This window comes from Alnus glutinosa, chromosome 9, assembly GCF_958979055.1.
Source record: "Alnus glutinosa chromosome 9, dhAlnGlut1.1, whole genome shotgun sequence".
In the NCBI taxonomy this organism is placed as follows: Eukaryota; Viridiplantae; Streptophyta; class Magnoliopsida; order Fagales; family Betulaceae; genus Alnus; species Alnus glutinosa.
The window spans coordinates 3,205,938-3,230,128 of record NC_084894.1 but is presented as its reverse complement, the minus strand read 5'-3'; the positions used below and the strand labels follow the sequence as shown (position 1 = coordinate 3,230,128).

The 24,191-nt window shown below is 36.8% G+C and overlaps 2 protein-coding genes across 4 annotated transcripts; one reads left to right on the top strand and one right to left on the bottom strand.

Moving 5' to 3' along the window:
- Window positions 1-483: 483 nt before the first annotated feature.
- On the bottom strand, window positions 484-8,389 carry LOC133877557 (polyadenylate-binding protein RBP47B'). 3 transcript variants are annotated; one of them, XM_062315905.1, is made up of 8 exons: window positions 8,177-8,389; window positions 5,947-6,427; window positions 3,268-3,344; window positions 3,059-3,189; window positions 2,560-2,656; window positions 1,771-1,929; window positions 1,185-1,285; window positions 484-1,090 (listed from the first exon to the last, which is right to left on the bottom strand). In XM_062315905.1, the coding sequence occupies exons 1-8, from the start codon at window positions 8,306-8,308 to the stop codon at window positions 1,000-1,002; spliced, it is 1,269 nt and encodes a 422-aa protein (XP_062171889.1). In that variant the 5' UTR covers window positions 8,309-8,389; the 3' UTR covers window positions 484-999. The 3 variants fall into 3 exon arrangements, with proteins under 3 accessions (XP_062171889.1, XP_062171890.1, XP_062171891.1); XM_062315906.1 differs by having other exon boundaries at window positions 3,268-3,341; window positions 8,177-8,388; XM_062315907.1 differs by having other exon boundaries at window positions 5,947-6,345; window positions 8,177-8,316.
- A 1,201-nt stretch (window positions 8,390-9,590) lies between these two features.
- Window positions 9,591-20,003, top strand: LOC133877558 (1-acyl-sn-glycerol-3-phosphate acyltransferase 2-like). Its single transcript, XM_062315908.1, has 11 exons — window positions 9,591-9,717; window positions 12,756-12,878; window positions 15,217-15,256; window positions 15,366-15,439; window positions 15,827-15,886; window positions 16,881-16,958; window positions 17,039-17,197; window positions 18,679-18,804; window positions 19,270-19,362; window positions 19,504-19,590; window positions 19,663-20,003. Exons 1-11 carry the CDS (start codon window positions 9,637-9,639, stop codon window positions 19,885-19,887), a joined length of 1,146 nt encoding a protein of 381 aa, XP_062171892.1. The 5' UTR covers window positions 9,591-9,636; the 3' UTR covers window positions 19,888-20,003.
- Window positions 20,004-24,191: the final 4,188 nt, after the last annotated feature.

Sequence of the window (24,191 nt, the reverse complement as noted above, 5' to 3'; positions counted from 1 at the left end):
TCTGATCAAATGCGACGAGTTGAATGTCATAAGTGGTTCTTTGAAACCGACTTGACTTCATTGTCTTAGTTCCAAAGGAAACTAGCGACCACCGCCTTCGGTGGCTGCTAGATCTGTGTCTAGCGGCCGTCGCCTTCTAGCTTTCAAGCCGAACTCAACTTCATTGTCTTACTTCAAAAGAGAACTAGTGAGCACCACCTTCATTGGCCACTAGTTCTGCCTAGTGGCCACTGCCTTCCAACTTCCAAGCCGACCTCCAAACAAATGTTGTCGGTGTCGACTCGGTTCGGCACCCCGAGGTGTTGAGTTGAAAGTTGGAAGGGTGGATATTTTTGACCCAGTTGGGTTGGTGCACGCCCCTAAAAATAGAAACAATCAAGCAACGATGCTAAGATTATTTATTAAACTAACCAATGATGTCTTGACCTCGTAGCTTAATCTCGTTATATGGGAAAGGCATATTAAACTTCAAAGATTCAGGGAAAATCACAAATGAAACGAGCTATTTATAACCAGTAAACCCAGGAATAGTAGCTTGGTTCAAGCCAACCTACTTGGAAAGATACAATTAGCAGCATGCAAGAGGAGCCAAATAATCTGCTGTTGACAACACATAACAAGCAACAGTCTAGATGTGGGTCCAAACTATTCCTATGCTTGAAAAGAGCTCTGCTGATTAGTCATTCTTCCAGTATCAACATCCACAACGCAAATAAAAGGAAAGTGTCACCAAAAAATGATAATAAATAAAGAAAAATAAAAAGCTCAAATCCACTAGGGCATGTTATACTGAACTCAAGCACATCCCGGCTGTTTCAACTCCAGATTGTAACATCATAGTCCAACTGTGGCGATGGTGCACCAAAGTGAAGCATATACTGAATGTTTTTTTCTCCAGGCTGCAATTTATCATGTCAAACTGCAAGCTTCTGTTCTCTGTCAGGGCTCCAGGAAACATGGAACAAAACCAGAATATCAAACAGGTTATCTTAGAGAAGCCTAAGTTTGCTGCGACAGGGACGAGGTTTTCTGCCATAAGGGCCGCCCTAAAATAGCACTTCCATGAATAGAGAGATAAGCGGCATTTAACCTAGCAACCAACATACAAAACAAATAAACAAGATATTAATCTTTTGTGGTTTGGTCCTAAATTTATATTGCAAACAATTGAGAAGAGAATTTACTTATCAACATCAGGCGTAGCCATGGGATCATATAATTCCTCCCTTTGTTCAACAGCTGGCACAGCACCTGCCATAGCAGCCACATCTTGTGCACCATCAACCTAGAAAAGAACCATTTAGGCATAGAGTCATTTTCAAGAAACTTGTGATCCATTTAGGCAACCAAATATGTTCTCAATATGTGTTCTCTCTGTTAAGTGAAAATGTGGGATGGACAATAACTATACATGGTTGTTTAGAAATAGTCAAAACCTGATTCTCATGTGTAGGAAGGGTAATAACAATACATGAACGACCATATATATTCCGAAACCCAATTTTAGAGTAAAAGTCAATTATTTCTAATTTCACATTTTTCTCATCAACATTTTTAAAATTATCAAGAAAAAACTTCATGGCTTAACAACTTAATTCATATATGCTGTTCACTTTCACTTGTTCCAGCACAAACTTAGTTGATACTAGAAACAATGGCTCACTTGGCCAAAGTCTTGGCCATAAAAAGAACAAATGGTTCTACTTCTGTTGACTAATACAGCAGCCCATGAGAAGAAACAAAAATTGTTTTGGAATAACATCAACTTACCTGCTGAGGGTACTGTGCATAACCAGGATATGAACTGTACGCATACAATGATGGATCATGAGTAGCCCCATAAGTATAGGCATCATAGCCTTGTCCATAACCATAATAAGCACTCCATTGACTCGGATCTACTTGCTGACCCCAGCTACCAGGTAAGTCCTATAAGTCAGTACCAAAATTTTGTCAAGGCTAGATTAATGTATATGGAAAATTAACCGCATGGGGAGAAATTCCGGTACAATACAAGTGGGTTACCATACAAGAGGTAAACGGAGACATTATGTTCATGTATACCTAAACCATGCCTTACCAGTAAAATGTAGTTAAAATTACAAAAATACAAACAAAAATTCATCATGTTTATAAAAGTTGGTATGACAGTTGGGGAGCTCTTTGATAAAGGCCTTAAATCTCACTCTTTGTTCCCTCCTGCTACTAAGACAATATATGGCTTAATTTACCGCCATTCTACCTGAAGTTTGTAACATTAAGTCTCAATTTATTCAGGTGTTCCTGGCTTTGAAATAAAGCATTACATTGCAAGGCAGACATGAGCAACAATATCCTTATTAACTGAATCAAAGTAAGCACTTAATAGAGAAGAGCTAAAAACAAGGCTAATGCTAGGGAGCAGCACTTTATCCAGAATTTATTTGGAAAAAGTGCTGCTCCAAGACACTTGTAATTATTCATGGAACAGTAAATTACAAATGTGTCATGGAGCAATACTTTTTCCGGATGAATTTCGGAAAAAGTGCTGCTCCCTAGCATCACTCTAAAAACAATCACCTGTTTAGCTGTCGGACTCCTACCCCAAGAAATGCGGACAATTTGTTGACCAATCATCTTTCCCTGCATCTTTTGGATGGCATCTTCAGCTGATGCTCTACATAAACAAATGACGTAGCAGAAATCAGGAACCCCGTTACCACAGAAAAGGATAAGTAGAGAAAAGACTCAGAAAAAAATTTGGAGTGAATTATAGAGTTGACTTTTTGCACTACAAGTTTTTCTTACATTCTTCCATGCTTCATATTTTTGCATCTCAATTTGTCTATACAAAATGGACTTGTAAGGGCTATCCTATAATAAGTCAACATTCTAGCATAACCACCAATGCTTTTATAAAAGAAGGTAAAAAGGAAAAGGGAAAAAGAAAAGTTCATTGGTATGCTAGTAGCTGCATGAGACGTTATCAGCAAAAAGAAATTATGGAAAAGTTTTACATCCACCGTCTAAATTATAAGAGCAATCAAGTAAAGGTTTCACACACAAGCAATTAACAAACCTTGTCCCAAACTGTACAAAACCACATCCTTTGCCCACAGGAGTCTTTACGTAGACAATTTCCCCAAACTGCAAAAAGGTTTGCTTCAACTCCTCTTCTGTGACATTAGGATCCAAGTTACCAACAAAAATCTGCAATAGGAAAAAAAAAATAGTATGAATAAGAGATGAGACATAAAAACCCAAAAGACTTCAGTATCTCTGACTTACTGTAGTATTATTGACATCAGAATCTGCTGGAGGCGTAGGCACTGGTGTGGTATACAATGGAGCTGGATATACCGCTGCTAGAAAAGTGCACAGGTAAGAGCACGTATCAGGCCCAAAATAGTATTAGAAAACCAAATTGAGCATGAAACACATGGTTCAAGCATGACAAAACCCATCTCCTATGTAGGCAAGATATGAAAATAAAGCAGTACTTGAACAGGAACCGAAAGCAGAAAGAAGATACCTTGTCCAAGCTCCAACTGTTATTCATTTTTATCTTTCTTCAGGTTGACACCTTAAGCTACTATACTTTTGATAGAACAAAGAGGCTTTTTATTTAAAAAAAAAAAAAAAAAGGTTATATAGACCCTTTTCTTAACCGCACGAGTAACATTGTTGCCAGATACCCCAGCAAGGGCATGGACATGGGTATGCCTACTAAACACTTCAAATAATGCTAAATATTTCAGGAAGCTGAAGAATCTGACACTTAAAGATACAATTGGATCCGTCAAGTATTCCTGAAACAATTGTTCCCTCAATATCCACAAGAAACAATGACTAGCTAAGACTATTTAAAAGTTGAGACAAACTCAGATGAGGTCAACAAGCAGGACATTCCACCAGAAAACTTTTCCCACCCAGAGAAATCCAGTAAAAAGATTATCCAACAGAATTGTATTGTGTACACATCATAGCAAGTAGATGATCTCATCATCACTTCAAAATGCTAAATTGACATTCTTTAATTCTGTCTGAGAACTTCACTCTGATACTTCAGATAGGAAATATTATTGGAAATATCTTCCCTCTAGCAACGACTGCAATATCTCCTAAAATATTGGTCTATCATTGGAATGCAAAAGGTAATACCCAAAGCACTGCTACCCTTAGCAAAAGTAGAAACACCAATAGACAGGGACTATGCATCAGAGAATACTGTTGGAGCTATATGACAGGACCAATCGATAGAAAGGCTCTAACACAGCAGGGACCAGGAGATTGGATCTAGCCATAAGAAGAATGGTTGAAGAAACCCTGGAAATTAAAATGGGCAGAAAAATATTTACTGCAAAATGTATTATTTATTTAATCAATATTTAAATTTTTGAACTTGGAACAAGCATGAAGAAATTAAAGATACTTCTTTAGAAGTACGAAAAGGATCCAACGACTTTGAAAGAATTTTCCAGAAAATCCCCAACGAAAAATACAAACCATTCCTTCTTTTCCATTGAATCGATCATAACCACTACCTATGTTCCACGAAATTGTGCAGAAAATTCTGTCTCTCTCACTCACATACATACACAGATGTGGATCTTCAATCGGATAGTGATCTCTCTGTGTGATATGGATGCTCACGGGGCACTTGCCTGTGATATTCTCAAGAGGGCAACATTTCCCCGATAGCAAAACTCTTGTGGAAAAAAGAGATTAAACAAATGGAAAAACCTTCGCATGAAAGAACCATTAAGTTAAAGAGAGAATTCATTGCTTCTTTCCTAGAAGATTTTTCAATGCAGCAGGCATGCTTTACAGGTTGAAAAAGTGAGCATAAGTATACTGAACTACTATATTTTCTATTGGTATACACAGCCTGAGTACCAAAATCAAAGACGTACTAAATTGATAATAACACAATCAAGAGGGTCCCAAGCACCTGTCACTCAATTTCTCTAGACAAGTACATCACCAGCCTATTTCATCACAATTTACTTCAACTAATAACCACAAGATAATAAAACAGTAAATCTAAGAGGAAGGGGAAGTTTGTCAAGTGAGACCTCATGACAAAATATCTCCATCAAGATAGTAGTGTTTTCCAGACAATGGACATAACATGGTCAAAAAAGAATGGAAAAATTACATTTAAGCCCCCAAAATTACTAGCCGTTTTGGAAGTAGCCCCTCAAACTACCAAAAAGACCCCATTTGTCGAAATATTCCCATAATACCCTTGCCGCGTGCCATTTTTTCAATTAAAAAATAATAAAATTAAAAACAAATTAACAAACAGAGAAAATTTTAAAATATGAAAAAAAAAAATAAAAAAATAAAAAAATAAAAAAATAAAAAAGGGCCACCCCCATTTTGGCCATGGGGGTGACTTTGCCACCCCCAAGGCCAGTTTGGGGGTGACCAAACCACCCCCAAGGGCCATGGGGGTGGTTCGGCCACCCCCAAGGGCCAAAATGGGGGTGGCTGAAACCACCCCCAAGAGGCTTGGGGGTGGCTCGGCCACCCTTGTTTGGCCTGGGGGTGGGTTTGGCCACCCCCAGATCGGCCAGTCAAACCCACCCCCATAGCCCTTGGTCCTTGGGGGTGGCCGAAACCACCCCTTTGCTCCTTGGGGGTGGTTCTGCCACCCCAATACTTTTTTTTTTCTTTAATTTTTAAATTGTTTTAAATTTTATTATTTTTTAATTGAAAAAATGACTCTTTTTTTTAAGTAAATAAAGTTTTATTGAAAGCGTAAGGCGCAAATTATGAAAATATTTCGACAATGGGGTCTTTTTGGCACTTATTGGTAGTTTGGGGGGCTACTTCCAAAACAGCTGGTAGTTTGGGGGGCTTAAATGTAATTTTTTCAAAAAGAATCTATGAAGATAAGAAAATGGGTCATCTGAGACTGCAACATGACATTGTTTCTATGAAAGTTAAAATGATATATATCACCTTTAGTTGCAGGATATGGTTGAAAAGGAGTGGTTTTCTTCGGCGTAGCTGCGCTAATACGCATTGGCCTAGTTGAGCAATAGACACCATTCATTTCAGACATTGCCCGATTCCTTTCTGCCTCATCAGAAAATTTAACAAATCCATATCCCTTTGAGCGCCCAGTATTTGGGTCAGTCACAACCTTGGCACCTCTAACAGATGGATATTGAGCTCGGAAGGTCTCTTGCAACAGATAATCAGTAACATCAGGTGCTAAATCCCCAACAAAAATAGAATGCTCAGGCCCAGCATCAGGACGCCTTTCCCCAATACCAAAAGAAGCCCAGTTCAACCTGAAAGTTAGCTCAGTTCCAGGCATTAGAGTCCCATTGTAAGTCTGCAGAATCCTTTCAGCTGCTGCATGGGAAACAAACTCGATGAAACCATAACCCTCAGGCTGGCCAGTGATCTTGTTACGTATAATCTTTATTGAAACTACCTGAAAAGAGTAAATTTGTCCATTTTAAAATTTAAAAAATCTCTTTCACCGCCATGCTACAGAACTACAAAATAACCGCATTGTCAAAGTTTAACACCTCATGACATCTAGCATTAACTAACTTATGAATCCCAAGGCAACATTATGTGACATCACTGAACAAGCTGGCATTTTGGCAAGTGTTTACAATGATTTTTACCATTCATGTTTTCAAATCACTAGTCACTATGCTTCACTGACCCATTTTCAACAGTAATCCGTAATGGAGCCTGATTCACATTAAAACTAATAAAACTTATTCTCAAACATGGTCAGTTATTTACCAATGAGCTTTAGCTCAAATGGTACTTCCTCCCTTTGTAGCAAGGGAGAGGGTGAGGTCGTGAGTTCAAGTCCCCATTGGGTGTGTGCTTAACTTACCAGTAAAAAAAAAAAATAAAAAAAAATGGTCAGTTACTTTAAATTACATATGCATGGAAAAAAAAAAAGAAGGCCCATAACACTTCCGAAAAGATCCATGTGAGGAGAAGGGATGCATACAACGCAACTTGATAAGCTAAGAGATGCCAAGTAATTCAGTTAAACTCCAACCTTCGGAGTACGATTAATTTAAAGACTCAGATTATTCCCACAGCAACTGTAAATAAGCACTAACCCTCTGTCCAATCCAATCTGAAAAACGGAGACCTATCCTGAAGTATTCAAACTGAAACACTCCTTCACTACGAACTTAAATAGTCACTCTTCACAATAGAGGTCTTTGGTTGCTAAGAAAATGTAGAAACTTTCTCAGTATATTTATGACATTCAAACACAAAATGCGGCGACTCATGGAACAATTTTGACTCCACTGACGATTAATTTTCTTCCTCTATATTCTTCTCAATCAATAACAACATAACAGTCGAGACCTTTCCTTTTCTTCTATTGACCAAGTTCACAATGATCAGACAAAGTACAAAGGTACTCTGAATCCCATCAAGTTCATATAGCCTATATATAAAGCAAAAGTTGCCCCAACACGCATTCATAACTTGTATATGCCCATAATTCACATAACCCCATAAGTAATCACGAATTCATACATATACCGTAATCAATTGGTTTGATAACTAAGAAAAATTCAAATTTTAAACACCAATCACAAATTAACTTACAACTCCCCCACATCGAAACCCGATAAACCGAACAATGACGTTTCATTTTTCATACTAAAAATAAACAAATACCCTTTTTTTTATTGAGTATGTGAATATGTAAAAGCCATTGAAGATTTTCAAATCCAAGCCCTCTACCACCTAGAAACATCACACACTCAAAGCAGCATTAGGAACCCTCAGAACCCAAATTTTAAACACCAATCACAAATTAACTTACAACTCCCTCACATCGAAACCCGATAAACCGAACAATGAAGTCTCATTTTTCATACTAAAAATAAACAAATACCCTTTTTTGTTGAGTATGTGAACATGTAAAAGCCATTGAAAATTTTAAAACCCGAGCCCTCTACCACCTAGAAACATCAAAAACTCAAAGCAGCATTAGGAACCCTAAGAACCCCACATCAAGAAAGCGAAAGACAAGATAACAACCCATAACCAACTGGGAGTTTAAAACTTCCATTTGGGTGTCTGAATTTGAAGACAAGCATCAAATTTTCCTTACATACAAGTATAACAAAATACATACATTTACACAAACACAGAGAGAGAGAGAGAGAGAGAGAGAGAGAGAGAGAGAGAGGACCTCGCCGGTCTGAGCGAAGCAGCCATGGAGGTAGGACTCGTCGACCCAGTACTGCAAATCACCTATCCAGAGAGTTCTGACTTCCTCCACCGTAGTTGGCTGGTGGTAACCCTGAGACGACATCGTTGCCATCACTGTTGTTGCCTTTGTATATGCTTGGTGGGGTTGTGACTGCGCGCAAATCACCCACCGCTCCTATATACCCTCTCTCTCTCTCTGAATAAGCTTTAAATTCTCTTTTTCTAGAAAAAAAAAAAAAAGAAAAAGAAAAAGAAAAAAGACAAAGAACAACTTTAAAATAAATAAACAAGCAGTTTTTTTTTTTTTTTTTTTTTTTTGTTAAATACATTTTTGTCATGTAGTTTAACAATTAAAAGGAAAAATGTTTATTTATATGGATACAGTAACGTGAATAACATTTTAAATATATTAGGAAAAGCTTCCCTTTTCATTATAATAATTATTATTATTATATAGTAATTTTTATAAGAGGAGATTCTACATTGTCCATTATGTGAGGTATATAAAAAAGATTGATATGAGTTTATGTGACTGACTCCTAAATCTAATAAATAATATAAATTTCGAATTATTCAACAACAAAAATGCATAGGTTGTGGACAAACAAAATTGATAAATTGCTTAAAATTAATTTTAAGCACGATTACTTTAATACCACGTTAAATTATTATTTATCTCAAATTTGATATGCATGTCAATGTCTTTGACGCAAATAACTCATGCATTGCACAGTTTAAAGATTAGTATTTTAATATGTAATACTAAAAATAATATTTTTATCTCACAATGTTGATGTGACATTCTCAATTAATTTTTAAATCAATCATTATTTTTTTTAAAAAAAAATAAAAATTGATTGAAACAGCCACACCCATTATTATAAGATAGTAGTGTGATAAAAATGTAATATATAATGATAGTAGTGTGATAAAAATGTAATATATAATATTATTCATCTATTAATATATTATATATAAGAGGAAATATATTAAAGCTTGGAGTTGGAGGGCTTTCAATGTGTTCCAGTGCATTGCATGTCAATGTGTTTCCTTCCCTAATTTTATTTTTATTTTTTTCAAAATATCTTTATAATCTTTTTAAAACCAATTTTTCACCTCTAATTGTTTTTTATTTAATTTTGCGCCCCACCTAAAATTATAATTCCACCCCGGGACTTTTAACGAAATGAGCGAGCGACGTGGTTGGGTTTTGAAAGCTGAATTGCAGAATGGCGAAAGCGCATGCAAAGCATATCAGATGCCAAAAACTGAGCGCTTCATGCAACGATAAAACGAACTCTTCGTTGAGAGCCCCAAATGCCTCTCTCTCTCTCTCTCTCTCTCTCTCTCTCTCTCTCTCGCTGTCTTTGCAGTTATCTCTCTGTTTTTTTTTTTTTTTTTTTTGTCTCTACCCCATCCCCATAGCAGGTAGGACAAGGCATGGCGATCCCAGCTGTACTTGTTGTTGTTCCTCTGGGCATGCTATTCATTCTCTCAGGCCTCATTGTCAATCTTATTCAGGTATTTGTGATAATACCCATTTGGTTTTTTTGTGTGCATGTCAATGTTCCAACATGTTATTTAATTCTTTGGTTTTGGGGTTCTGAAAACAATTTTTTCTTTCGATGTTTTATGCTAATTAATACTTTCAAATCATTGTTATTGTTGTCATCATCATCATTTTCTTGTTATTGTTGTCACATTATCATTATTTTTTTTTTCCTTCAAGGCAGATTGGTTTTTACACAAAAATTAAATGCTTACATTGTATTTCATCTATGTCAAACTTTTAGACTGGCATTTGGAATCAGTGGGGTCATTGGAAAAAAGAATAAAATGAAAACAATTGAAGCTATTTCCCAACTTCAAGGCAGATTGGTTTTTACACAAAAATTAAATGCTTACATTGTATTTCACCTATGTCAAACTTTTAGACTGGCATTTGGAATCAGTGGGGTCATTGGAAAAAAGAATAAAATGAAAGCAATTGAAGCTATTTCCCAACTTCTTGCTGATTGGTACACTAGGAAGTTCCATGGTGATCGAATTGTTCCCTTGTTACAGAAAAGTTGAGTGCTTGAAATGAATTATAGCGGATATTATAATTGATGGGGTCATCATGAAGATGACTTAAATTTTGCGGGGTGCATATGCTAGTCCCTTCAGAATTGAATGGTCCAGTTGTCACTTGAGTATAATTTAAAGGTTACAAAACCATGATCTAAAATAGGTTTATTGGAGAAAACATGAGCTATTACCACAACTAGGGGAACAAATATGCTGCCGTTCTTAAAATTTTCAATATCATATACACTGCTGCAATTTCTGTAATGGCTGCATTTTTGTCTGTGGGCTTTGAAGTTTGGAGATAAATTTCCTATGAAACACATTGGATAATTCTCCAAACATGTTCCTTATTAAGTTTGTATGATGCATGTGTAGATAAGGAAATAAAAGAACTCTTTTATTGGCTAATTAGGCTAAAAAGTACTATGGCAATGAAAACAATTGAAAAAGAAGAGCAAGGAGAAGAAATTAAGATTAGACAATAAGTTACATGGTTTGGCACTATGATCTAAGGTCATAAGGGGGAGACTAGCTAGAAGATCATTTTGCTAGATGAAGGAAACAAGGAGTATAATTGGGATTTAATTTATCAGATAGCTTTCTCTTGTTCATTAAACCCTGACCTTTGAATAAAACATAATCTTATGTTTGGGGTTACATAACATAAGAAGTTGTTTCTTGAATATCTCTTGGTAAAATAGCCAAGTGCACAACGATTTTCACCTTTGCTTGCATTTGGATCCACATTGCAGACATTTCACCCTATGTATAGTTTCTGTCTAGTCTACTCTTATAGTTTCACCCTTCGGTCACTGAGGTTTCCACTTCTTTTTTATTTTCATAAGAAAAATAATTTTTTTAAAACAAAAATTGAAGGTAGTATAGGAAAACAGAGGATGTTACTTATTTATGCAGGCTCTGTGCTAAAGTTTCTTTCCAAAAAATAATCAAGTATACCATGAGTAAAAAAATCCTGTAAAGTTGATGGAATACTTCCATTTAATGACATCCAAAAAAGTGGGATTTGAATCTATCAATAGAAGCCTCTTGCCCTCAAAAGTCTGTCTGTTTCTTTGCCGCCGTATAGTCAATGGCAACACATTCCAAGCTCTATTCCTGAATGAAGTAGGTTTCTATCAATAGAAGCCTCTTGCCCTCAAAAGTCTGTCTGTTTCTTTGCCGCCGTATAGTCAATGCAACACATTCCAAGCTCTATTCCTGAATGAAGTAGGGTTCCTTCACCAACATTGAAGCAGCACAAGCACCAATTAGAGATAACCCATCTCACACCCGAAATCATGAAGGCAAAAGCGCCTAACTCCATAGCAGTTGAGCAGTGAAGTAACACATTATCTGCAGTTTCTCCATTTCACTTACAACACATTCACTTTGAAGAAAGATCAAACTTTTACGTGATGTTTTCATTATTTACTTTACTTGTCATCATACCTACTGATAGTGGTTGGAGCAAAACTTCACCAACTTTATCTTACCAGTAGGCCTTCTCATTTAGAACAACAACTTTATGTCTTAAATTTACTAAATTTTTGTCATTTAAGTGAGTGCAATAGGATACCTTTTTGCTATCTTTAAGCGATTTAGGTCTTAGGATTGTTAACCGTCTCTTAGGAAAATAGCAAAGTACGATACATCTTATTATAGTTATTTATTTACCTCACATTTTAACCAATTATTATGACTTAGTAATTTATGTTCATCTTTGACATTTTGGATCAGATTTTACCTTGGTGTTTGGTTCGATATTCTATTTTATACTATTGTTTTTTCTTGCCCCAATATATCTTTCTTCCTCCTCTACCCCATCCCCACCAGGAAGAAAAGAAAAAGAAGGTAAAAGAAAGAGAAGAATGACAAAGAAAACAAATGTTCTTAGGGTTGATAGTCTGATAAAGCGAAAGAGGATTATTATCGACTTTTGTTGTATGTATTAGCAAACTGGTGGAATGGTAGATAAACTGTTGCTTTGCAGTGCAGCACAGCTGCAAAGATATGTGGCCTATTGTGTTTGTGCTATTTGGTGTTAAATGGGTTATGCTAAAGGCAGTGGTTGCTCTACTACGGAGTTGGAGAAGGAAGCCTGCATTATTTAGAAGCATAGTATGGAATGTGGTGCCATTGTGTTTCACTTGGACCATATGGTGGGAGACTGGACTTTTGAGGGTCTGAGGTTTCTATTGATAGGCTTAAGTTTGTGTTTCTGGAATTTTTTTATTTTTTATTTTTGAATTTTCTACAATTTTTTGTTGTAATGTTAGGGGGACACAGTGCACAGCTTCTGACTTTAGTCATCCATTTCTGTTTATTTTCAATGAGATTTTTGTTTACTTCTCGGAAAGAGGTTCTGTAATGTTACCACTGAATGGGATAGAAGATAAAAATCTTTATTTCATATGAAATATAACGCTTCAGTATATTTATAGTTTTGCCCTACTTCATACATTTGTTCAGCTTTTATAGATTTGCCTTTTCAGGCAGTTTTTTTCATCCTTGTTCGTCCGCTATCGAAAAATATGTATAGAAGGATCAACAAAATAGTTGCAGAGCTACTGTGGTTGGAGCTTATATGGCTCATTGACTGGTGGGCTGGTGTCAAGGTGATGGATTTCTTTCTTAGAACAGTTTATACATTTGCTTATTTATATGCATCTTTTTCCCATATTTTTCACCTTGCATCCCAGTCTCCCAGATGCTCATATAGTCCACATTAAGGATCTGTTTTTTTTGAAGTTGTGATTTCGTTTGGTATTAGGTGTGGTTCTAAAATAGTTATGATTAAATAAAAATCTTCTTTTTTTTCTTTGTTCTTTTTCTTTTTCTTCTTCTTCTTCTTCTTCTTTTCTTTCTTCCTTTTTCTTTCTTTCTTTTTTTTTTTTTTTTCTTTTTTTTTTTTTTTTTTCATATTGTAACATACTAACACTATTAGCCTTAATATAACAACGTACTGACACTTCTAACCAAATTTTTTTTCGTATTGCCAACCCTATGGAATGATGCTATAGATGCCTCCATATTGGTAAATTCTAGATTGTTTCCTCCAAAGTTCTAGCTCTGCTTATATTTGTGAAGCTCAGTTTTCTTTGTTTTTCTCTCTCTAAATCCTCCTTTGCACTTGAAAAACATTAATATTCATTAACTGTAGAAGTTGTTTTCCCATGCATGAGACTACATGCCAGAACTAGGAATTTGTCATAACATATGGAGCAAATTTTGGAGAATTAGAAAGAGAATTCACTTATTCTACATTTTCTATCTTTTTTTATTTTTTATTTTATTTTTATTTTTAAAGCGTATTGTTACTATAAATATAATAAGGAACAATATAGTTTGAATCTATACCTCAATTATTCTACATTTTCTCCTTATACTGCATAGTAACTAAGACCAAAAGTTGCCATTTTGAGTGACCTCTTTGCTAGAGGAGGTTTTCTTCGAAACACATTTTTATCTTCTTTTTTTTTTTTTTTTTTTTTTTTTTTTTTTTTTTTTTTTTTTTTCCATGCTCTTGACATATAAAACATCCAAGATTGCAAATCAACCCTTTACTTTTTTTAGCAGCAATAAAATAGTCCAAAGGCATCAAAACCTGAAAGAGAATACTCCTCTTTCAGAGTTGCCATGAATAAGTAAATTATTTGCTAATGCTCAACACATAGGTATACCACATATTTATGAGGCTAGCACCCCAGGTCAATTGTGAATCCTCCCAACTTTAAAGAGTGCCTACAAAATTGTAAGGGGTTTCATAGGAAGAGAGGCGATGAAAGTAAGGCCTCGTTTAGTTTGCGGAATGAGTATTACACTGGGAAAGGGAATAGTTATTACTCGGCATGAAAGAGAGTGGAATTGAATAGTTATTCCTAACACATACTTTAATTGGAATCGAATCAAAAATACTAAAAAAAAAAAACAAAAAAAAAAACCCACATTATTTCTTTTATTTTTTTATTTTTATTTTTTTAAAAAAATCAAATTAAAAAACCCCCACATTATTTCTCTTCTGTGGATGGCCAAGCCACCCCCAAATTCTCATCGAGGGTGGTCGCAGCCACCCTCGAAACCCATCAGTGGTGGCCTAGGCCACCCCCGAAGCCTATCGGTGGTGGCCTAGCTACCCCCAAATGCACAGGGGGTGGTCGTACCACCCCCGGCTCCATCTGTGGCTGGCCGACCACCTCACTTAGGATCATATTTTTTTAAAAAAAAATAATTGAGAGAAAATAGAAAATAATATGAGTGGTTTTTTTTTCCTGGAAAATGTAGTCTATTCATTTAGGAATACCTATTCCTCTCATTTTTGAGAGGAATATGTATTCCTCTTCGTAAGGGAATAATTATTCCCATTGAAATAACTATTCTAAGGAATAGACCCCTACCAAATAAAGAAATGATTATTCCATTGGAATAGTCATGCATTCCAGTATCTATTCTGTGAACCAAACGAGGTCTAAGTAAAGAGAGAAAATATCAAATAGGGAAATGGAGTAGGCAAGCTCCTAAAATCCAGGGATGAGGAGGAAAATATAAGTGAAGAAAATTTGGAGTTTCCATAAAAAGAAAAGCTCCATAGAAGCTTGGATGGACCTCACTAACAATAGGAAGCAAGAGAGAAAAAGATATGCACCTCAAAATAAGACAAAAAAAAAAAAAAAAATCACTTTTCATGTCTTCATCGTGTTAACTTGCCAGTATGGAAAGTAATTATGCCATTGTGTTGCTTTATTTTTCGTGTACAAAATTCTGCTTACATTCTCCGTTAACACCAAAACTATGATGGTTTTGGAGATTCAAAGTTTATTCTGAATCATGTGATATAGTTGTGGTTATTTTTTTGCATATTGATTCACTTACATGCCTAGAATTCCTCACCATTTGCGTCTACTTGGGTTTTTATATCCACATTGCAGTCTAACTAGTTAGACCTTCTGGATGCAGGTTGAGGTGTACACAGATTCAGAAACCTTTCAATTAATGGGTAAGCTAAAATATTTATTTTCCCCCTTTTTGTTCATAGTGAAACTCTAACTGAAAACAGTTGCGAATCTAACATATAGTAAATTATCTTTTATTGGAGATATATTCAGGTAAAGAACATGCACTTCTCATATGCAATCATAGGAGCGACATTGATTGGCTTGTTGGTTGGATTGTGGCTCAGGTAGCTTACCCTTGAGAACTTTAATTTTGAGGCAACTCTTATACAATTTTGTGTGTCCATATGCAATTTCTAGAAAACCACTTCTACCCTCTCCCTTTGTCTTGGGAAAGCGCAAGTGGAGGTAAAAGTTGGCTTTATCTATTATTTTAGACTAAGTTTTTCTTAAATCACATTTTGTTCCTTGTAATGAACCTGAATTTATCCGAAAACTTATAATAGCTGGTGAGCATTTAAAAACCATCAGGTGTACTTGAATATTCAGAGAACATGTGCATGTCATATACTCCTTAGGCCTCATTTGAAATTGTATTATATAGAAACTGTGACTTTTACGCATGCTTAACTTACTGCTCCTTTTCTTTCTCTTATTGGTGTTGCTCATGACAGCGCTCGGGTTGCCTTGGTAGTACACTAGCCATCATGAAAAAAGCAGCCAAATGCCTCCCTGTGAGTTTTAAATCTAAACTGTATTCCTCTGTTTTTTAATTTGACTAGTCATTTAGGAATGAATAAAAAATATTAGTTAGATCCTATGTTTAAGATTTTATTTGGGTAGCACTGGCAATTTGCAACTCCAGCTTCATTGATGAAGGTCATGGAACTGAAGATAGTTTATGAAACGGTTTCTCAATCTTTTATATTTATATTTTGGTAAGCGTGCTTTATAATAAGTATGATAGATATAATTGATGAAGTGAAAGAGAAAACGAACTTAGTTTTGAGATATTGATCACCTTAATCAATTTGACTGAAAATAATTTTATCCTAAATCTTTTGGTAGTTGCGACCTGAGGAAGCCCAATTTGCAATGAAGTGCACTAAAGCATGAGCGAATTATTTGGTTTAAATAAGTTGAACTTCATTTTCTAGAGGCTGAAAGAACAATAGACCTAAGTTATTAATCTCCCTTTTCCATGTCTGTTTTCTAAGCAACCGAGTATAGATTTAAGATTTTCCCTTATTTATGTATTTTGCAACTCTGTTACACTATAACATGTCATTGATGATATCTTTATGTATACTTCACTTTCTATTACTTATTTTCTACTCCTTTTCCAATGTGATACTCTGGGTTCTCTTCTGATTTCTGATAAATTTTTTACTATTGCTAACTTTGAAATATTTGTTTGCTCTCCTCCTAGTTCTTCTAAACAGTTAGAATAGCCATTACCTCCATCATCATCACTGTTGTTGTGAAGAATCAAATCATCAAACTAAATGCATTACTTGTGGAAATTGTTTAGAGGAATGGCTAATTCGATAAGTTAATTGAAAATTATATTTCGTGTCCATTGTTGGAAAGAATTTAGTGTCCATTGTAGGTAAATCTTTCCATTTGGGTTTGTGTAATTATTTGGCTAAGTTTCTTATTTTGAGTCATAGGTTAGAGATGATGTTTCTTTGATGATAAAGGGACAAAGAATGTGGTAAATTTTTGCAGGTCATAGGTTGGTCAATGTGGTTTTCTGATTATCTTTTTCTAGAAAGAAACTGGGCCAAGGATGAAAGCACATTGCAGGTACCCTTTAATGCATTTGAAGAGACTTGAATACATGTTTGCTGTGTCACATTCATATCAAATATGGTTTTGTGCTGCAGTCAGGTTTTCGACAGCTTGAGGATTTTTCATTGCCTTTCTGGCTGGCTCTTTTTGTGGAAGGAACGCGCTTTACACAAGCAAAGCTATTAGCAGCTCAAAATTATGCTGCTTCAAGAGGGTTGCCTATTCCTAGAAATGTTTTGATTCCTCGCACTAAGGTGAATTTAGCTGAAAACTTTTGTAATATTTTCATACGAAATCATTTTTGGTGATATAAGTGTATGTTGTTTCGTGTTTGAAAGTTAAGGGGATTTTCCTTTCAGGCTGGAGTTCATGTTAGTATTCTTTTTTTCTCTTCCTGTGGAACATACCTAGGGGAAGTGCCTTGATTTTCAAATGCTTACCAGTCTAACTTTAATTGAGCTGTAATCTTAGTAAGATTATTGCCACTCCTATTAGCACACAGACTTTATTGTGTGATATATATATATATAAAATAAAGCTTTGATGGGTAAATGGTTATAGAGATATGCTTTGGAGAGGGATGCTCTTTGGAGAAAGGTGGTGGATTTCAAATATGGAAGTATGAAGGGTGGTTGGTGCTCTAAGGAGGTTGGGGGTTCTTTTGGTTTTGGAGTTTGGAAGAGTATTAGGAGGGGATGGGATGCTTTTGCAACTCATGTGAGATATGAGATAGGGAATGGTTCAAAAGTTCTGTTTTGGCATGATGTGTGGTGTGGGGAGATTCCTTTGAAGACTCTTTTTCCAGAATTGTTTCTCATGGCTAGAGGCAAGGATGCTTGGGTGGAGGAGAATATGCAGAGACAAAATGGCACAATTCTGTGGAATATTTTGTTTTCTCACCCAGTTCATGATTGGGAGGTGGAAGCGATTAGTAGATTTTTTGAGATGTTGTATACTCTTAAAGTTAGAAGTGAGGGAGATGATAAAATGTGTTGGATTCCAACGCGAAATAAATCATTTGAGGTAAAGTCTTACTATAAGGTTTTATCTAGTCCTATTCAGTCTTCATTTCCGTGGAAAAGTATTTGGAAAGTTAAGGTCTCCCTGAGAGCTGCTTTCTTTATGTGGACGGCAACTTTAAGGAAAATCTTAACTTTGGATAATTTACGAAAGAGAAACATTATTGTGATTGAGTGGTGCTTTATGTGTAAGATTTCTGCAAAGTCCATTGACCACTTGTTTCTGCATTGTATGGTGGCTACAGAATTGTGGAGGACGATTCTGCAAATGTTTGGGGTGGAGTGGGTAATGTCGCGGTCGGTGAAAGATATGTTGAGAAGTTGGAGGGGGCAAAAGGGTAATCGGACATTGATATCGATTTGGCGCATGGCTCCATTGCGTTTGATGTGTTGTGTATGGAGGGAACAAAATGCACGTTGTTTTGAAGATTGTGAGACTGATTTGATGCATTTGAAAAGAATGATGTTACAAACATTGTTTATGTGGAGAGATAAATTTCAGTTTATGCATGAGTGTTCTTATTTTGATTTTATAGATAGGTGCTCTCTTTTTTCTTTGAATTAGGGGCTTCATGTATACGTCCTGTGTACTATGGGTTGCGCCCCTTTGTGCCTTTTGAATATACTTTACTTATCAAATATATATATATATATATTTATTTATTTTCCTGTCAGTTGGAGTATGTATTTTTGATATTGATTTAAATTGCTTTCAGGGTTTTGTTTCAGCAGTAAGTCATATGCGTTCATTTGTTCCAGCAATTTATGATTGTACGGTGGCCGTTCCTAGAAATCAGCATCCACCTACAATGTTGAGAATATTTAGAGCGCAGTCTTCTGTGGTAGGAAAACAAAAGACTTGACAACTTCATTTACCATCCTAATATTTATTGATAATATTGTAATCAATTGATTTCTGAGTATGAAATTATAAATTGACCTGATAAATGATTAGTGGTTATGCTTATTTGAACCCTATAGAAACCAAAAGAAAATTCCTGTTAACTGACATTCACAAACTGAGTCTCATTGGCTTTTAGCTAGTAGCAAACAACAGATGGACATCTTATACTGAGCAGGCTAGGTGGGTCATTGGGGCCCAGTCTTGATTTAGAAGACTAATGCTCTTCTCAAAAAATTTCAGCTTTTTGGCACCAATTTATGTGGTATATTGGGGAAGTTAGAAAAAAATTAATACAGAGAACCATTGTTAACTATTCATTTTCTTATAGGGAGTTGTGGCAAGAAAGTCATGAGAATATCCTTTTCATGTTAATAATAAGTGTCATTATTCTTTAATCTTACAGGTAAAGGTGCAAATCAGGAGACATTCAATGCAGGAATTGCCGGAGACGGTTGATGGCATCGCACAATGGTGTAAAGATGTATTTGTGACGAAGGTATGCAATTTGGTGTTTTAATATATTTGTTGAGAAGAGGAGTGTGCCAAATTTTGAAGGGCTATAAATGTATATAAATGTTTGATGTTTTCTATCTGTATTTATTTTTTGATTTTTTTTCCCTTTTCTCTAACCGACCAGGATGCTTTACTGGAGAGATACTTTTGTAAGGACTCATTCAGTGACCTACAACAGCAAGACATTGGTCGACCCAAAAAGTCTTTGTTTGTAAGATATCAGTCTCATAATTTGAACAAAAGTAATGTTATTATCCTTTTTCTCATTTTGTTCTGCAAACAGGTTGTGATTTCTTGGATATGTCTCCTTGTCTACTGCATCGTCATATTCTTTCAATGGTCTTCTCTCCTATCCTCATGGGAAGGCATTGCATTTTCAGCAATCTTCTTGGTCCTTGTTACAATTGTTATGCAAATTCTAATCCAATCTTCTGAGTCGGAGGGTTCTACCCCTGTCAGTATACTGCCACAAGACCTAACCGAGGAGGAGAAGCTTCTTCAGAAATAATTCGAGATTCAGCAGTAGTTTGTAGCCAGTCCATTTGTAACCACAAAAATTTTCTGATATCATCATGGAATCAGCCAGCTCACCTATACCCTTAATATAATGGCTTGGAAAATGTAGTATATGTTCATAGCTTATTATATGGGATTGGATAAGGCACCATATGTGCATAACTTACATTTGAGTTTCCTGGGGATCTCCTCAGAGATTAAAACAATATTCTGAGTCACAAAATCCTTCTTGTTCATTATCATTATCATTGTCAGTAACTGTACAGTATTGAATCCATGGGGCCACCTTTCTTATGCATAGAGTGATGACAAGCTGAAACAACTCCCAAGTCGAATGGCTCCAGAGAAGTATCTACGCTTTATACATTCTCTGGACTGGTGCCACTGGTGTTCTTATTTTGCTCAGCAAGGCACTTTTCTTTAGCCTCATTCTCAATTTGCCTCTGCAACTCCAAATTATCTTCAAGCTTTCTTTGCTGCTCCACATATTCTAGATGAGTAGGGTGCTGCCCCTCACAACCACCAGCTGGCTACAAAACAGAAAGGAATTGTATTTTATTAAGACCATGACAATGTTTGCTACACTAAAAAAGAAATAGAACAAAACTAGACAGTAATACAAACCTCAGAATCCTAAGCCTTTCTGTAACCTTTTCTCTTCTTTGATTTTCCCGGTCGTCGTTGCCTTTTTCCTTGGTCAGTGTTCTCCTTGGCATCAAGAGCAAGCTCTGTTAACAAAGCTTCTATTTCAACATTAGCCTTCTCTTCAGCATCTTTGTTGACCAGTTCCTCCAGGTGTGCCTGGAAAGAAAAGATGTATCCCAAAAACATCAAAACAGCAGTCGATCAAAATAAGGTAACAACATTCAAGAAAGAAAACATCAAATAAAAACAAACCTTCATAAATGACTTCAACAGGGGCACCATGACGAACCGATAGTCAAAAGTACTCACCATCCCAGCTGGCTGCCCTGTCTGCTGCATGGCAGCAAGAGTCGACAGGATTATAGCATCAAGTTGGTAAAGCTGCAACACTTGACATAGTGAGACCATAAAGGAACAAGCTTTAATTTTATTCTATGAATAAAGAATAATAAATAATTTGCCTCTCGATCCAGGCGATTTTTCTGCCTCTGGATTGCCATTTGAATTTCACTCTCTGCTTCTGTTTCCTTCATAGTACTCCATATGATATCCAACTCAGCATCATCGTCATCCTCAGTCTCGAGATCTTTCCACCGTTTGAAGAAGAGGGATACATAACCTTGTGGATAGTACCCTGAAATTTGTTCTCTTTTCGTATTTTCATCAACAAATATGCTCTCAACAGTCTCCAATGGTCTCTGATATCTCAAATACTCGCCTTTTCTTTCACACATTCTGTGCAAACGGCCACATTCATCTTTAACGATCTCGTAGAACTCCATTGCTCGACTTCTGCAAGCTTCTCTCCCACTTTTCCATGCATTTATTTGCTCCCCAATTGTAGAATTTGTAGGACCTTCCGTCCAAAGCCAAGAAACAAGATCAGTGTCTCCTCCTCGCAACAACATGTCATCAAGAAGGAGGGCGGATTTGTCGCAGCTGAGATCAATCGTCTCTGGAGTGATCAAAAGCAACTGATTGTCTCTAACGCCATCATCCTCCCACGTGATCTCACCAAGACAGCCCAATGCGCAAACACCGGCCAGATCTTCCAAGAACTCAAGAACACTGTTGAGTTCCGGAACTTCCAAAAAGCATATCAAGGGGAGTGAATGGTGAAGCCAATTATTATCTGTAATCACCAATTTTGGAATTTGGTTTTGCAGGAACTCAATTATCAAGCTCTGCAGCTTCTTGAGATGGCTCCAAGCAAGACATTGATTCCTCGTAAACAATTGCAGTTTCGCACGAATTCTGTCGATGATTTCTGCCCGCTCACTTTTCTCGTAAATATAAGGCCAATTGGCAGATGCGGACCGGAGTCGTTCCATGATCTCGGCAGCGGAAGTCGATTCCACGGGCTTCCAAACGCCGTTTTCGACCATGTTAACGGCCCATTCTGGGGCTTCAACCGGTACAATCGATTGAAAAATCTCAGACAGAACACCTAAATGACCGGAAATATGCTCGTCAGGGGAATCTTTATCACAAAGCTTCTCTTTGCAGCAACAGCACTCCCAAAACATCCATGTTCCCTTCTTCGTCGTCTTGGCGAAATCTATCGCTTCCGTCAAAACCTCCTTTGCCATTCGCAACTTATTCTTATCCAAATACGCTTTGAGGTCTTTGATTCCGATTCTCAACAACTCCCTCTTGTTTTTCACACTCATATTGTCGTTCCAGAAGGCCCTGACTCGACTGATCGTAGCGGCGTCGTTCGACTCGACTTTCTTGAACTTCCTTTTCTTTCCAAACCGGTCGTCCAGCGAGGGCCTCCGCCCTACGATCTCCATCTTTCTCCGTAGCGTAGCCTCGAACTCGGCCTTTACCTCCGCCAAGGAATTATCCTCTAAGAGTCGTTCCCACTTGTCCCCCCTGTTCCCACCTCCAAGAACGATGATGTGCCTCTTGGATTTCTCTGTGAGCTCCACGAGTGAGTTCCTCACTATCTTCTCGAGACGCGAGGCCGAGACCGGGATTGGGTCCATCGGATTCTTGATCAGAAATGCGCGTTCGCATTCTTGGACGGCGGCAATGTCGTACGAACCGGCTTCTTCTTGACCCAGGGCTTCTTTTTGTCGGGCGAGTTCGAAGAGCAACTTGGCGTGTCTGTGTACTAGGGAGATGGAGTTCGGGGACAGCGAAAGGGCTTGGTGTAAGAACGCAAGGGCTTCGTTGAGCTGTTCGAGTCTGCTGTTGGGGTCGCAGGTGATCGACGCGCTTAAACAGTGAATACCGCTCCGGTTGACGGGGTAAATTTCCGGGTGGCCTGAAGTGGAACAGGCTGCCTGCAGGGCTTCCCATGATTCGGCGGGGGAAGTGTCGAGGATTGTATAGCGTTCTTTAGGGATGGATGCTGATGGAGAAGCATCGGACGGTGGGGGATCAGTGGAGGGCGAGGGTGCCGGGCATGGCGAAGCGGGGTCCATTTTCTTGGAGGGAAGTGGAAAGAAAGAAGTTCGATTTAAATTTATAGACGGAAAAAGAAAGGTGGGCGGAGGGGTTAAATAGGTAATTTACTAATAAACCGGTTTTCCGGTTTCTGTTAATACCTACCAGATTGGATTTCTTAAGCGCTTTTCCTTCAATTTCTTTAATGCTAAATTGCTAATTAGATTTTATTATTATTATTTTTTATCTTCTTGATTTTCTTGGACGTGGCTTTTGCCCAAATATTACAAACATGGGAAATTATATATATATATACACTGTACATTACCTATTCAGTACTCCCTAATAGGCTATTGGTGCCGTTTTCCTAATCGGTATAAAAGGAAGTTCATTCAGTTTGCACCTTTTCCTAAGTGCCTCTTCAAAATCTATAAATAAGGGATTTATCCTCTGAATTTTGTTGGGTTTTTAGTATTGGCAATTTTAGTGTTAAAATATATTTTGTTGTAAGTTTAAGTCTGAGTTTAGTATGAAGACTTTGCTAAAAGAAGACATATCATCAGTATGAAGATTTTACTAAAAGAAGACATATCATACTTTGGTGTTCGAACGCCTTGTGAACATGTCTAGACAGGATTTTCAGGGAGCATCAAAGTATTTGCATGTTTGGACGGCCTGTGTTGATGTTTGGATAAATCTTTTAAAGAACTCCCAAGTCTTTTCGTGTTCGGACATAAGTTTCAGAAAGTTCTCATATGTTTTATGTCAGGACAGTGCGGCATCATGTCCAGACATTTAGGGCAATGAGAGTCTTGACGTCGCCTAGTAATCCTATTTCGTTTAGAACTAGGTTTTCTTTAGAAGCATATTTAAGGAGACTTCTAGGCAAGAATTTTTTGAGGATTCTACTCTAGAATTCAAAGAGTTTTTACTTTGTCATTAAATATTTATGTCAATTGCTTTTTATATTTTGGTGATTGTTTGTTTGTGGTTAATTCATTTTTTAGTTTCGTATTATATTGGCATACACCTATTCCAAGAAATTAATAAGAAAATATTCTTACATCACTGCAAAAACTTAGTAGTAAATGACAAATAAAAAAAGAGTCTAGTCAGCTTCCTCAGTCAAATTCTCTGCACCAGTTTGGCTGGCGCCGGCATTCTTATTTTGGTCAGCATCTCCGCTACTCAGCTTCAGGTGCTTTTCTCTAGCCTCATTCTCCTTGTTTTGCCTCAAATTCTCAGAAGTTTCTGCAATCT